The sequence below is a fragment of the Pungitius pungitius genome, chromosome 16 (genome assembly GCF_949316345.1).
Source record: "Pungitius pungitius chromosome 16, fPunPun2.1, whole genome shotgun sequence".
In the NCBI taxonomy this organism is placed as follows: Eukaryota; Metazoa; Chordata; class Actinopteri; order Perciformes; family Gasterosteidae; genus Pungitius; species Pungitius pungitius.
In genome coordinates this window covers 18,022,706-18,038,943 of record NC_084915.1, presented here as the reverse complement: position 1 = coordinate 18,038,943, position 16,238 = coordinate 18,022,706, and the positions used below count along the sequence as shown (strand labels likewise).

The 16,238-nt window shown below is 46.0% G+C and overlaps 3 protein-coding genes across 3 annotated transcripts in view; 1 reads left to right on the top strand and 2 right to left on the bottom strand.

Annotated features, from left to right (window-relative positions):
- Window positions 1–8,671, bottom strand: part of jade2 (jade family PHD finger 2) — a 58,029-nt gene extending 49,358 nt beyond the window's left edge. The window contains 1 exon segment of the mRNA XM_037467274.2: window positions 7,802–8,671. Coding sequence (XP_037323171.2) covers window positions 7,802–7,870 — 69 coding nt within the window. The 5' untranslated portion in view covers window positions 7,871–8,671.
- A 1,761-nt stretch (window positions 8,672–10,432) lies between these two features.
- cdkn2aipnl (CDKN2A interacting protein N-terminal like) lies at window positions 10,433–12,097 on the top strand. Its single transcript, XM_037468190.2, has 3 exons — window positions 10,433–10,649; window positions 11,326–11,431; window positions 11,857–12,097. The coding sequence occupies exons 1-3, from the start codon at window positions 10,438–10,440 to the stop codon at window positions 11,863–11,865; spliced, it is 327 nt and encodes a 108-aa protein (XP_037324087.1). The 5' UTR covers window positions 10,433–10,437; the 3' UTR covers window positions 11,866–12,097.
- A 149-nt stretch (window positions 12,098–12,246) lies between these two features.
- On the bottom strand, window positions 12,247–15,577 carry ube2b (ubiquitin-conjugating enzyme E2B (RAD6 homolog)). The gene is made up of 6 exons (XM_037468188.2): window positions 15,384–15,577; window positions 14,128–14,208; window positions 13,942–13,967; window positions 13,632–13,721; window positions 13,317–13,405; window positions 12,247–13,027 (listed from the first exon to the last, which is right to left on the bottom strand). The coding sequence occupies exons 1-6, from the start codon at window positions 15,425–15,427 to the stop codon at window positions 12,899–12,901; spliced, it is 459 nt and encodes a 152-aa protein (XP_037324085.1). The 5' UTR covers window positions 15,428–15,577; the 3' UTR covers window positions 12,247–12,898.
- Window positions 15,578–16,238: the final 661 nt, after the last annotated feature.

Here is a 16,238-nt window from a genome sequence, read left to right as displayed (position 1 = left end):
CCCCCCTTTAAAAGGTCAGGACTTTAAATGCTTCCGAGAGGCGGGCGAGAGTCCGCTAGCGACGTGAGCTACGCTAGTCCCGCCTCCTGTCCATCATAAGCGCCGCGACCCCCGGCTTTGATTCCCAGCCGACAGACAGGGGGGGGAGGGGGCGGCGATCAAACACAATTTTATATTTGGCTTTTGATGGTCTCAATAAAAGAGCTTCAGGTGCTTCGAGGTCAGGTTCTAGACTCAAAGTGACCCCTCGTCTACTCACCGCTCTGCCGGAAGGAAATACCGTGTGGTCACTTTCTAGGCCAATTATTTCAGGTCTTGTGTTTAAAAGATGGTGGACAGTACACACAGTTTGGGAGTCAACCAGACGCTTGTCTCCAGAAAGGGGGGGAGGGGGGGTCACCCTGATATTTCAGCGGCTAGATGCTGACTTGCTTTTCGTTGGGTGTGCTGACGACAGTTAAATCTCCTGCTGTGCGGAGCCACAGAATCTCCCTGTAATTTACAGGTCCAACAGCAGCAATTGGAGAAAAATGTAGCCTTAGGTTCCAAGTCTGTCCCCAGTTCCTGGTCCCACTCTCTGTGTTTGTGTGTCTTTGAGGAAAGAAGCAGTGCTCAGAAGGGAACATCGCACTGCATTATAATTAAAGCTTCCAGAGATAAAAGAGAGTTTTAGACCTGAACTAAATATTCCACCCGGCAAAGTGAAAGCAGTGATGGTCCAGCAGAGGAGAGGAAAGAGTGGACCAAGGACAAAAGAAGAATCGACTTTTGACTCCTGAATCAAAGGTGTTTGTTCGTCAGACAGTAAGAAACACAACCATCAACCAAACTCCTTTTTAAAGAAGCTGTGCGAGAGAGTCTCCGAGATCAGGAGAAGAAATAAGAATGATATCCCAAAAGATGGAGGGATCCAAACAGGAAGACTATCTGGTGCTTGGAAAGAGAAACTATTTAGAGAAAGACCACAGGAAGCACATTTCAACCCTCACACATGTTACGTATAACCACTGAAAAGCTGCACCTTAAACGCAACGAGCTCCGCTAACGAGCCCATTGATTCAAATTAGGATCTGATGGTTGCCATAAGAACTCTATGAAATATACTAATATGAAAAACGGGTCCAACCAAACAAGTTCTCCCCGTCAATGTGACAGTGTGGAAAGGGGCGGAGCCCGTGGGCCGAAATCAGGAAGTTTGCCACGGGGTCATGTCAGCCGGATGTCGCCATGGCAACACGCCGGACACAAATGTAATGTGGAAAAACGTACATGATCATCCATAAGCATGTTAAACACAAGAGACTGGAATAATCCTTATTATGATATTCATGTCACAGCCATGTGCTCAGCATCCGGCCCATCACTCCATCGATGGCGTACCATGAAGAAATGTAAACCTTTAAACGCGCCTCTCAGGTTCCTTCACTTCAGCCGGGTTTAGCGTCAGCGCTAAACATTTATATTACATATAATGAGGCAAACAGCGGAGGAGGCTGACTGATGCATGCTGGGATAGCCGCGTCGCCCGGGTAGCTAATTAATTGGCTGGCTGTGACACCGCCGAGAGCTTTGTGAGTCCAGCTGAGACGCTCGTGGAAAACACAACCGGCCTGAGTCAGCTGCTTCTTCAGGACTAAAGCATAAGAGAGGAAGAGGAGGAGGAGGAGGAGGAAGAACAATGGCGTCAAAGAGGGGAACCAAGGAGCTGAGCTAAAACAAGCTAAATAAGTAGCACCTTGCAGCACTTTGGGTCAGTGCACGACAACATGTTTCCATGATGGTGATTTATTAATAAGAGACTATAGCTGCAGAGCCGGCAACACACACACACACACACACACACACACACAGAAATGGTGATGTATATTTACACAAAGCATCTAAAGAAGATCATCAATAGTGCAGATGATGACGATGGAGCTCTGAAGCAATGCCTGCTTGCACAGACACACACACACACACACACACACACAAAATGAGCACACAAACAACAAGCTGTAGAAGCTGTTTGCCAATCTGCAAACACACAGACACACAACTGTCCGGGGCTTACAGCGCCTTGAGGAGCCAGAGGTCAATCAGCTTGATAAAGAATCCTTGCATATAAATTGCTTCATAACAAACGGTCTCTCTGATGCATGCCGTGTGTGTGTGTGTGTGTGTGTGTGTGTGTGTGTTGATTTTTCAGAATAAGAGCAACCTGCCTTGGGAACAAAAATGCTAAAAATAGAGTCCAACTAGGAAGGTGCAGTGAGTAGAGGGCGGGTCTCCACCAGGTGTTTCTCCATCACACACTGTGTGTTTCATCGCCCAATCACTGCGAGACGTCTGCCATTAACCAGCAGATTCTACAAAACCACAAGATTACACCTGGACACACACACACACACACACACTCTCTCTCTCACCTCCACCAATCATCATATCTCTACTTTACTGCTACTCCCCCCCCCCCCCCCCCCCCACTCAGTCTCTGCCTCTCTCCCCCCTCCCTGTTTGTTCTCAGCTCAAAATGTCAGTGTGTGTGTGTGTGTGTCTTGGAAGTTAAGTGTGCCAAAGTGTGTGATGTAAGGTGTGAAGCATTTACACACACACACACACACACAGTGAAGATGAATGCCCTTGCCATGAAAGGCTAGAAGAGAAAGCACATCGGACACACGTGAGGAACATCACACATCCTCATCCGCAGCTAACAGGTGAACAAGACGGCAATGCACGCACGCACACACACACACGCACACACACACACACACACACATCAACGTGCTGTCATTTCCAGAGGAAGAGATGCATCGTTTCAGACTATTCAACAGGTGTATTTCTACATGCCTTCAAATATCTTCTCTCTAGACTAGAAGAAGTGACCAACCCTCCCCCCGAGGTAAGGTCCAGACTGAATGGCTGTGTGCAACTGTACACAACATGGACACACACACGCTGTGCAACTGTACACAACATGGACACACACACACACTGTGCAACTGTACACAACATGGACACACACACACACACACACACACTGTATAACTGTACACAACATGGACACATACACTGTATAACTGTACACAACATGGACACACACTGTAAAACTGTACACAACATGGACACACACTGTAAAACTGTACACAACGTCGGCACACACACACAAACACACACTGTAGAACTGTACACAACATGGACACACACACACACACTGTATAACTGTACACAACATGGACACACACTGTATAACTGTACACAACATGGACACACACTGTAAAACTGTACATAACATGGACACACACTGTAAAACTGTACACAACGCCGGCACACACACAAACACACACTGTAGAACCGTACACAACATGGTCACACACACACACACACACTGTATAACTGTACACAACATGGTCACACACACACACACACACTGTATAACTGTACACAACATGGTCACACACACACACACTGTATAACTGTACACAACATGGTGACACACACACACACTGTAGAACCGTACACAACATGGTCACACACACACAAACACACACTGTAGAACTGTACACAACATGGTCACACACACACACACACACACACTGTAGAACCGTACACAACATGGTCACACACACACACACACTGTATAACTGTACACAACATGGTCACACACACACACACTGTATAACTGTACACAACATGGTCACACACACACACACTGTATAACTGTACACAACACACACACACACTGTATAACTGTACACAACACACACACACACTGTATAACTGTACACAACATGGACACACACACATACCAACATTATCGTTGCATCGTGGGAGCAGGAGTGAAGCATTGGAAAAAAGGAGAAGAGGGGGGGGGGCGGTGGGCTGCAGTCCAGATAAATGTCTAACTAGCCCCCCCCCCCCACCCATCAGTCTCCTGAAACCTGCTGACAAACAATGAAGGAGGTGAGGGGGGGGGGGCTCAGGACTCTGCCAAGAAACCCGGCACAAGCTCCAATCCCCTCCACAGACTACACCCTCCCTGTTTATCTACCCCCCCCCTCGCCTGTCTGTCCTCCTCCCCTTACCCCTCCCTCTCCATACCACTGCTCACCTCACCCTCCCCTCACCTCACCCCCTCCCTCCCTCTATGCTTCTCATCTGTTGCCTTGATTTGATACTTGATGGAGCTGTGAGTCAGAAGCTTTTTTCAAACAGCACAATGAAGGTTTGTGTGTGTTGTTTACACACACGCACACACACACACACACACACACACACACTCTCTCTCTGAGAGAGATTTAAATGATCCTTTTCTTTCTTGAAGGTTCACTGTTGACGTTTATCTCTAGACGTGAGAAAAGGTCAAGTCTCAAGCGGCTTCCTGTGGAGTCACAGGTTAACAAACAGTAAACCTGTTAATGAGCATTCACTCCTCATACAAACATGGCACTAATTCATCATTAGATCATTTCTTTCTGTCTCGTCACATCTTTCAAAAGATGGAAAATCTCCAATGAATCACAAAATATGTCATTTAAATTTGTATCAGGAATCCACTATCAGTCTATTGTGGACTCACTAAATCACGGAAATACACACATGGAGTAGTGTGGTGCGCTGGGAGCAGCAAGGTTGTTGGTTTGAATCCCGGCTGCCCCATGTGCCACGTGGAAGTGTCCCTGAGCAAGACACCTGGCCCCCAACTGCTCCCCGGGCCAAATGTAACGCATGGGTTAAAATGCAGTGGAAGTCGCTTTGGATAAAAGTGTCACCTAAATGACATGTGATGTAATGTAACACATACACACACACTAGTAGTAATACCCCTGTGGCCCACTGCTGGTTAGCTGGTTAGTGAACAGCGCTGACAACACACACACAGACACACACACAGGACCAGTGCAGTGTGTGAGGTATCAAATATACAGCTAACATGACGTCAGCGGTTCATTCATTCACCCCCCGCCCCCCTCCTCCTCAGGAGCTAATGCGATACAACGCACCACGTGGGGGTCCTTACCCCCTTTCCCAGCCAATCCCAGCTCAGCACCTAGCGCAGCATACGCACACGCTACCCCCCAACACACACACACACACACACACGTGTGCATGTGTACACATGTGAGGCTCAGAGAAGGTCTGCCTCCTCAGGGTTTACATGACATTATGTAGAAGGAGAGCTGATACATGGAGGATGGAGCAATAGAAGGATGGAGGGAGGGAGGATTTATGTGTGGATGGATGGAGGGAAGGAGTATTTATGTGTGGATGGATGGATGGAAGGAGTATTTATGTGTGGATGGATGGAAGGAAGGAGTATTTATGTGTGGATGGATGGATGGAAGGAGTATTTATGTGTGGATGGATGGAGGGAAGGAGTATTTATGTGTGGATGGATGGAGGGAAGGAGTATTTATGTGTGGATGGATGGAGGGAAGGAGTATTTATGTGTGGATGGATGGATGGAAGGAGTATTTATGTGTGGATGGATGGAAGGAAGGAGTATTTATGTGTGGATGGATGGAGGGAAGGAGTATTTATGTGTGGATGGATGGAGGGAAGGAGTATTTATGTGTGGATGGATGGATGGAAGGAGTATTTATGTGTGGATGGATGGATGGAAGGAGTATTTATGTGTGGATGGATGGAAGGAAGGAGTATTTATGTGTGGATGGATGGATGGAAGGAGTATTTATGTGTGGGTGGATGGATGGACGGAAGGAAGGAGTATTTATGTGTGAATGGATGGAAGGAAGGAATATTTATGTGTGGATGGATGGATGGAAGGAGTATTTATGTGTGGGTGGATGGAAGGAGTATTTATGTGTGGATGGATGGATGGAAGGAATATTTATGTGTGAATGGATGGATGGATGGAGTGAAGGAGTATTTATGTGTGGATGGATGGATGGAAAGAAGGAGTATTTATGTGTGGATGGATGGATGGAAGGAGTATTGATGTGTGGATGGATGGATGGAAGGAGTATTTATGTGTGGATGGATGGATGGATGGAGGGAAGGAGTATTTGTGTGGATGGATGGAAGGAAGGAAGGAGTATTTATGTGTGGATGGATGGATGGAAGGAATATTTATGTGTGAATGGATGGATGGATGGAGGGAAGGAGTATTTATGTGTGGATGGATGGATGGATGGAAGGAAGGAGTATTTATGTGTGGATGGATGGATGGAAGGAGTATTTATGTGTGGATGGATGGATGGAAGGAATATTTATGTGTGAATGGATGGATGGATGGAGGGAAGGAGTATTTATGTGTGGATGGATGGATGGATGGAAGGAAGGAGTATTTATGTGTGGATGGATGGATGGAAGGAGTATTTATGTGTGGATGGATGGATGGAAGGAGTATTTATGTGTGGATGGATGGATGGAAGGAGTATTTATGTGTGGATGGATGGATGGATGGAGTATTTATGTGTGGATGGATGGATAGATGGATGGAAGGAGTATTTATGTGTGGATGGATGGATGGAAGGAGTATTTATGTGTGGATGGATGGATGGAAGGAGTATTTATGTGTGGATGGATGGATGGATGGAGTATTTATGTGTGGATGGATGGATGGATGGATGGAAGGAGTATTTATGTGTGGATGGATGGATGGATGGATGGAACAGAAAAGGGACGAATGGGGAAGGAAAGATGAGAGCTGTTGAAAACCCAACTGAAAGCAGCTCCCTGTCCATGTAAACAACGCTGTCTCTAAGCGAGGGAGGTGAGTCTCGAGGGGGGGGGGGGGTGATAGCACTGCATCAGGAAGAGATACGTAAGGCAGGGAGAGAGTTGTTATGCCCCCACACACCATGACTCATCTCCGGTTTCCTACCCAGCAGGAGGTGGGTTGTGTGTGTGAGTTTTGAAGAGTGTACATGCATCTGCATTCGAGTGTTTAGAGCGACATGCACCCAGCTAGTGTGTACAGGTTATGATGGTGTGTGTGTGCGTGTGTGTGTGTGTGTGTGTGTGTGTGTGGGGCGGGGTGATAGCAGGAATAAGGGTGGGGGGGGGCTCTCACAACTGGGAATATTTAACAAGTCCCTGGATGATTACAGTTTAATTGACTCAAGAATGCAGCCAGTTCAGCCAGTGTGTGTGTGTGTGTGTGTTCAGGGGGGGGGGGGGGGGGGGGGGTTGTTTCTTTATTTCAGACTTTGAGATGAATTGCCTGAAACATTGATGAACGAAACTAACAGACATTATATTATCTGCCCCCCCCCCAAAAAAGCACTTATGTGGCAGATGCCCCCTCCGCCCCGTTAACGCTGCTCACGCCGCTCACGCGCCCCTCCTCCTCTGGCTGTTGTTGTTTGTTTCCCAGGTAAGGAGGCACCAGAGGGAGGTAAACAACAGCCACTCCCCCCTCCTCGAAAGCCACCAAGATCCGGTGAAGAAGGTGGGCGTGTGCGCGCGTGCGTGGGCGCGTGCGTGCGTCCCTCAGAGTCCTCCACGCCGCTGCAAACGGCCTCTTCTCGCAAAATTAAAAAATGAAAAAAAGTGCGCGCTCACGCACCTCGTTCCCACCGGGGCGCGTTCACGTTTTTTTAAAAATGTTTTTTGCAGAGCCACAACGCGGCCAAGTTTCCCCGGATTACCCCCCCCCACCCCCCCACGGATCTTATCCGCGTTAGTGGCGGCTGTGAAGCCTGATAGAAGAGACTCTTAATAAAGTGCGTACGGACCCCCCCCCCCCAGCTAGCCTAGCCCGAATAGCCCCCGCAGCGGAGTGACTCCTGCCGTCCTGCAGCGTTGTTTCCATCCCGCGCGTCGTTACAGTAGCGGTTATTCGGCGTCTCTTTACCTTGATGGCTTCCGGTGCGGAGGCGTCCCGGGTCCCGGAGATCAGGCGCTCATCGGCCGTGTGGCACATGTACTTTCCACGGAGCAGGGTTCAGTAGTTCAGTTTGCCCACTCGCTGCCCTGCCAGTGCCGCTCAGCCGCCCCGACTTCCACGTTGGGTGACAGGACCGCCCCCCCCCCCGCCGCCGCCCCCTTCCCTCCCCCGCGCTGACAGCGCGTCGGCTTCTGCAGAACCGGCAGCTGAGCCCCAATCCGGAATTACAAAAATATCCAAAAGTGGCAGCCAGAATGCGCTTTGTGTTCCTCTCAAAAAGTGACAACAACAACAACAACAACAGCTGCAGCAGCCAGCAGAGCGTGGTGGTGGAGGTGGTGGAGGAGGTGGAGGAGGTGGTGGAGGTCCTGCTGCTGTTCACGGTGGAGCCTGCGAGGTGCGCACAACATGCCGCTCACCGGAAAGCATGTCGCATTTTACAAAAAAAAGAAAGAAGAAAAAAGGCCCGAATGTGGCCAAATATATATTTAAAAATCCTCCGGTGTTTTCCTCCGGTGGCAGTGAGGAGAAGAGAGGGGGGGGGAATAAAAAAAATAAAAGAGATGCTTTATTTCCAACAAATGAGTCCGGAAAGATCCGGAAACCGGTAAACTCTCCCCGGTGCTCCGGTAACCGGTAAGATTCCTCTGTAACGCGCACGGCTCTCCGCACGAGAAATGCAATAAAACGCACGCGTCCCCGCCAGCAGCCGCAGAAGCAAGAAGAAGAAGACGCGCTTCTCGTCATCAGCTTGAAAACTCTTTTGGCGCCATATTTATGGCGTAGTTTCAATTCCGTGAAGGCGCGAGCTGCACCTCCTCCTCCTCCTCCTCCTCCTCCTCCTCCTCCGAGAGCAGCGCGAGGGGACTGCGCCTCGGAGAGGAGAGGAAGGGGACTGAAGCCTCACCTGGCTCCCTGGTGACCAACCAATGATGGACTCAATCATCTCATGGAGGCTTTTCAAATATGTCAAATGTTTCAAATGTCATGTTAGAAGAAGTGTGTTGCACATATTTAAAAAAAGAGTTCTTCCTTTTCACATTGAAACCTCTCCTTTTATAATGTATTCTCACTATAATAATACGTCTATCAGGAGAGTCACCTAGCGTCACATCAGTCATGAAGTTAGCAGTTTTAATCCTTTTTCGATTCCATGATGCATCATACTGTCAGGACTTTGGGTCTGGAGTCACATGGGGGGGGGGGGTCCTGTTCTTCACTTCTTCCCCTGCAGCTGTTTGCTCTTCAGATCTCACTGCTTCGCCTTTCTGAAAGGGTGGGGGCCTGATGGATGAACAAATGGACTCAATCAAACACACGATGTCAGGAGGCTGTTTAAGCAGATGTCACTCGGGGAGGGGGGTACATAAGGGCCCCCCTCCCTTGAGGCGGTAAAGGACACAGGAGATTCTCATTATAATGTAACACCTGCATGCAGTGTTTCCTCCTCTCCTCCCCCTCTGTCCCCCATGGGGGGCTTCTAATGTGAGCTAACGTGTGCTATGCTAACTTAGCTTCTGATGGGATGAGCATGTGATTTGTTCAGGGAGCTCATCCTGACAGATGTGGGTCAGACACGTAGTTGCTGTGCCATTCATTCTTTTAGTTCACAGCTGTAAGGCGCCTTACGTCTGTTATTGATACCTGGTCATCAACAAGAGGACACGTGCTCCTCCAATCGAGATGATTGCTTCCACACGTCAAGGGACGTAAACTCTCAATATACAACTCTGCTTCAAACACCTTGTGTTAAATGAAAATGAAAAGATTTTAAGGTTGTTCCCTGTTTAAGGAAAAAAGAAAAACTTTTCAAGATAATCTTCATCAGAAGTGATTCTTTTTTAGATGTTTTCTGTTAAACTGGCTCCAGGCTTTAGCTCGTTTGGTTTTGCCGGCATCAAAATGATAATCTGCCGTCAGGGGGGGTTGCGACAGGAAATAACATAAACAGGAAGAATAGAAAGTACAGAACAGGAAGTGATAACATGGAATCTCAGAAGCATCGTTGCACTTTGTTCGACAAGGAGAAGAGAGGTGAGCGAGGAGGAGTCAACTACACTAGATATTATTATTATTATTATAATTTGCTGCAATGTGAGGTGGGCGGACGAGGAGGTGCACGATCACTCACAGTAACACAACCCACCTTTGTTGCTAATTTTAGGGAAATAAAGACTTTTAAAAGAAATGACATTGAATAAAACAAAATGGTTAACTGTTCACAAGTCGGAGTTCACTCAGAGTTGACCCTGATGGTCCACCCTCTCATTATCTTCTGTAGCGTCTGAATGGGATTCAAATGATCTACGACCCACACATTCAAATAATTAATAGAAACAAGGTAGTTTATTTTATTTTTTTGTGGATAGACATCTTCATATCTACAATGTTGTCATATACATGAATGAATTGGTGATATATCTTGATAAACTAACTACTTTTTAACTGTATTAATGAATTAAAAACAAAAGCTGATGTTTACTTCCACCGCGGGGGGGGGGGCGCTGTTTGACACACGCCGAGCCGGAAAAACTACTTCTGGGACCCGCTTCGCAGACCGGAAGTCGCCTCTCGTTGACTCGTCGTCAGGGGGGTGAGCAAAGATGGCGAACATGGACGTGGAGGATTTCATTCAGCAGAACAGAGCGCTGGCGGACCAGGTGGAAACGTTCCGAGGCTACTGGGAGAGCGAGAAACACTGGCAGGCCCGGCGGGAGTTCATCCTGCGGAACATCAGCGACTACGAGGACCCGCACCTGGACCAGCTCGTGTCCCTGTCCATGGTCTGGGCCAACAACGTCTTCCTCGGCTGCCGGTACGTAAACACGACGCAGCGCCCCTCCACTCTACGGCCTGTATGTAGATGTATGTGTATTTCCACTAGTTTCCATTATTGGATAATAATTATATCCGCTCCAGCATCCGGGTCCTTTGAATCTCTCGTAGAGCCCCCGGTGTCCGCGTGACCAATAACAAAGATGGCTGCGAAAAAAAAAATCCTCATCAAAATTAGTTATTTTATTAATTTAATCAAGTTCTCTTTTAAAGATGTAAACACGACAGATGTTACTGTTGTATTTGTAAAGCATTGTGACCAAAACAAGTAGCACGTGATTAAGTAATAAGAGTAGGCTAATATAAGAAAATTCATGCAACGAATTACGAACATTTCTTGTTATTTGCAGTTAAAGGTAATCTCAAAGTCTTTAACTAATTTTTTTTTTTAATAACCTTAAACACGTATATCTTAAACATCAAAAGAACCACATTATTCATAGTTTGAATATTGGAGGTACCAATTATGACTTGATCATTATAATTCTGTTTGTTGTGTCTCTTTATAAATGTTTTTGTTAATATTTTTGCTATCTAATATGTAAGTAAATGATGTTCTTAAATTGCTGGATTAGCTTTTAATTTACTGTCGTACAAGAGAAAAATAACGTTTTTACTATTGCTATGATTAATGAAGCACAGTGATGGTTTAACAGCTACAGCTCGGTGCTGCTGGAGAAGGTGAAGGACATGGCTGAAGGAGTCGTGGTGGAGGACGCTCCGGTCTTCAAGACCAGAGACGAGATCATGAAGAAGCAGAAGGTTTGTCTCACTCAAAGGGTTGGGTACCGAGGACCAGCGGCATATTGGTACCGGCTGGTACCTCCCGAAACGCAACGCAGATTTCTGTGCCTGAGCTGATTGAAAAGCGTAGAATAGAGAAATAAGTTGTGTCGTAGAACAGCTAAATGCTCACGTACCGAATGCAGCTCTTCTTCTTCTACGACGTCAATACATCGAGACAGATGTTTCACATCTGTAGCTCCTGCATCTGAAATTAACTAATTAATTTATCCTGAATTCCAATTAACCAATATAGACCCTTTTGGCTTTTACATAAGGGTCATTAAATTGTAAACCGTCAATATATTGTTCAATTTAAAGAAAAAAAAAATCTGTTCTGTATATCTGAAAAAACCCAAACGATTCTCGTCTAACTCACTTCATGTTTTCTTCTTCTTTCTCAGTGTCAGTGATGGACCAGCTGCAGTCGGGTGGTTTTTATCTCGGATGTGTTTACATCTAAAATATTTTGTAAAAAGACTTGCTTTTAATTGTTCATGTTGGAATTTCTCCATTTTTACACTTTTACTTTTTTTTGATGATGATGAAATTGAATGTGTCCCGAATGTCTGAAGCATAATAAAATACTTTCTTATAAGATTGGTTTCTTTTAACCACAATGTTCCTGCACATGGTTCTTTTTGCATATTGAATACTTTCAAACTGTAGGCAAATTTACCATTTAAGCACAACAATGGTTTAAAATAAAGATTTAATGCTGCTGAAAATCTTCTCTAGTGGGATAAAAGTTCTGAACTGAACCACTGAGGACTAACGAGAAAGAAACCCTTAAACTCTGAAAAATGTCTTTTATTATGTTTATACAGCATATTGTCATAAGTATACATTTTGTTTAATTCAAAATCTTTGTAACATATCCCTCGTGGTTCCTCAGAGGCGGAGCTTCATCATGACGTCTCGTCCCTCGTGATCATAATCTCAGGTCTTTTTAAATCTTTAAATGGGGAACTGGAGACGACTTGAGCCGCTTCGATCTTCTGCTCGTTGATTTAATGTGTGATTTTAAGAGCAGGATTAAACGGGGGGGGGGCTGTGGGCGCTGATAAAAGGTCTCATTTGGAGGATGAATATTAGTCTGATAATTCTAAACTGGTCCTTAAATCATCCTGCCTGAACCAGATGTTACACAGAAGAGGAAAACTCAAACACCAACTGCATCATCAATCCAACCAAACAACAGATATATTACAAATTCCGTTAGCAATAACTTATTTCACATCATGCAATAAAAAAAGTAAAATTAAAAAGGACCAGAAACAGATTGATTTGAGTCGGCGAGCACGTTAATGTCCACTCTGCTTGGGTTTCTTTGCGTGGCACTTGAGTTCTTCGGATATAGTTGCTGTTTTTTTATTCTTCTTTCTCGAGGAGGGAAGAATGAACAGGTGGAGTACGGCGCTGATGAAAGGGCGGAGGAGGCGGAGCTCAGACGTCCACCCAGCTTTGCTCCACGATGGCCGTCACCCTCTTCTCGTACTCCCGCTTGTTTTCCTGATAGAGCTGTGCGGCCTGACTGTTGGCCGGGCTGTTGGGGTTTGGCTCATCCAGCAACGACTGTTTGGGTGGGGGTGGAGGTGGGGTTATTGTTCGGCCTTATTTAGCCAATTTTTAAGCAGACACACAGAACTTTTTGACAGCTGGATTGGTAAAAAAATGTAGATATTCATGTCATATCGAGCATATTTTAGGTTCATTTCTCCTTAAAATAAAGGAAGGAACCTTTAACTAACAATTTGCCACAAATCAATTATATCAGCGTTTACACATTCCATGCCGCCGCAGAGCGTTGAAAGATACTCTAACATCGCCCCCCCCAAATGAGCTGAAGGTCAAAGCCCCCCACCTGGATGGAGGTGAGTATGGACGACACGTCGTACGTGGGGCTCCAGCGGTTCTGCAGGATGTCGAGACAGATGCTGCCGTCTGCGTAAACTGGGACCACAACAAGGGGGAAAATATCAGACATGCAGCCCGAAGGAACACATCCTACAATGATGAGGCGTGGACCGTTGCCATGGTAACCAACAACAAAATAAGGACCATTATTCATTGTGCAATTTAAGTTAACAATGATGAGCCCACGTTTGTTGTCCTTTTGATGCACGAGAGAAGAATCATACAAATGTGAGGAATCATCTGGGATGAGACGGGAGCTCACCATTGGGGTGGAACATTCTGGAGACAAACCGGACCGTGGGAGGCTTGTTCGGGTACTCCTCGGAAAACTCTATCAGCAACTTAAACGTCCCTGAGGAGAGAGACAGCTGTTTATTTAAATCAATGCCACGTTGCATCCAGAGCCAACTGAAACTATTTGAACTTTGCCACATTTTAAAAACACACCGACGTCCTGGTCGTCGTCATTTCATTTCTGATCATCAAGTTATATTTATTTGTCACAGAGGGATTTTAAAATATGCTGCTTTACTAGAATATCGATGCCTCAGGCCTTTTGGTGGTTAACTTACCGTCTTCAAACGGTGTTCCCACAGGCCTGGGGAGGGAGGGGGAGAGAGAATTAATGTCTGGCAAATTCTCCTGGTTGGAATGAGGAGAATCAACTCGTCGCATTTTGTGTGAAGGGGCCAATTAAAAAGCCTCCACATTCCTGTCAGCTTCCCTTTCTCTCTCACACACACACACACACACCTCACCCAAAAATAACTGCGTTCCAAAGCATGATGTTGTTCTCTGACGGTGCTCCACTCACACCGGTGGGAGGATCTTCTTGAAGTCTGGGGGGGGGGGGGGGAGAACAAGACAAAAGTTTGGGAGAAAAATTAGTCACAAATCAAAGCTGACAGGATGAAAACACAGTGCAGAACCGTGTTGTATAAAAACAAGAGAAGCAGCAAACACCGGCGGAACCGGACCAAGCAAACTGTCATAGGAATATTGGCACAGTTCCAAACAGACCTATTTGTAAACGCACACTTTCAGCATACGTAGTGAAATGACAATTTCTGAAAGGTGACCTGAGAATGTCACAGGTGTGCACATTGTGATCCAGTGATGCACCACTTGGATTCTCTGGCCTCAGTGTGTTTTTTTACCTCCCGGGGAGCAGAGTGGAGTTACAGTGACACCTTATACACCCGCTTCCATGCCTGTTCTTAGTACAACAGCTTAGGAGCTTCTTTTCCACTGACAGGTGTGTGTGTGTGTGTGTGTGTGTAAGAGAATAAGAATAACACACACACACAGCAGGATGCCATATGGAGCTTCACAACAAAACGGGGTGGCAGGTATCACAATATCAGGTCTACACGGGTCTAAAGCAGGTGGCACATATGGAGCAGTCCATTGACCCACACAGGAGGCTGTGCAACACCTGGGAGCCACGTTGCTGTCATAAAGGAGGGAGGGGGGCATAATGCCGACTGGTGGAGAGGAGCTCACGTTACCTTCATAAAAAGCATCATTTTAAAACACACAGCTTTGCTGGACAGATACACAGGAGTCTGGTCCCGTTTAGGATGTAACGTTAGTGAGCCAGACGAGACAACCCGTGGCTTTATTTATCCATTTAACGTCAGCTAGCTGCTGACAGCTAACTGCTGCTGACGTAATGCTAACAAACAAACAAACAAACAACCTGGGAGAAACTGACAGGCAGGCGTTGCTCTGTGTGTAACATTAAAACTGAACAGCCTCCATCGGAAAGCGTCACAATACGATCAAAGAGCACACAATAATTCACTTGGCAGGCCTACACGTGTCACGTACGGTGACGGAAGATTCAAACCGACGAGTTAACGTCACAATAACTCAAGAGCAAACCTTTTAAATACAATATGTATCTGCACCGGGAGCTAACGCTAAGCTAACTGAGCTAGCTTCCCCAACAGCTAACGCTGCTAGCTACAAACACACATACACACACAACGTAAGGGCACAAACGTTAGGGTACCGTTTAAAATCCCTCATCAGCCGTCTCCTTGCCGGTGTCGACATTATTGAAAATGTATTTTTTTAAAAAGCAAGAGCATAAAACGACTGATATCCGAAACCAAATCCGGTGTTTCTTCCGCTTTTGACCCGTTTTTTTCCTTCTTCTTCTTCTTCTTCTTCTACCAAAATAACTGGCGAGCTTTCCGTCCGCGGTGACGTCAGCGCTGCATGTTCCGCCCCTTTTATGTCAGAACCATCCGGCGTAAACAAAAAGTGAACTAAACGCCAAAGTAAATATTAGTAATTCTGTTTCACACCGAAAAAAAGAGAAATCGTGAGCTAATTTTATTTTCATTTTTTTGCAACCAGAATTGCACGAGAGGATTTAGCTGTACTTTCATGAACCACAAAAAACACAATTGCTGATTGGTGGAAAGGGAAAGAGGGCGTGGCAGAGCTTGTTGCTCCCTTTATAGATGGAATTTATATCTCTATATTTACACTGAGCTGTAAAAACACCACTCACGTATAAACAACAATGGAACTGTGGTTTTAGAAGCATGGGATTGGTGTGTGTGTGTGTGGTGTGTAGCAGCTGGTTGGCGTCACACATTCAACCAGTTTGTCGTTGCAGCTGAGTTTGACTGAAATACTCTGATAGAAAGCTGATATAAAATTATAATACACAAATAAATCAGTTTCAGATTCTGATCGTCTGGAACTGGTTACCAGTCAAGGAGGCCTGATACGAGATGTGGATGATTTCATGTGTCTCCAAAAAGAACGACACAGACAAACTGCAACAGCAGTAGCAGTGAATCCAATCCCTGATGCTTGTTCTATTATAACACGGTTTCATGGTTATAAAATTACA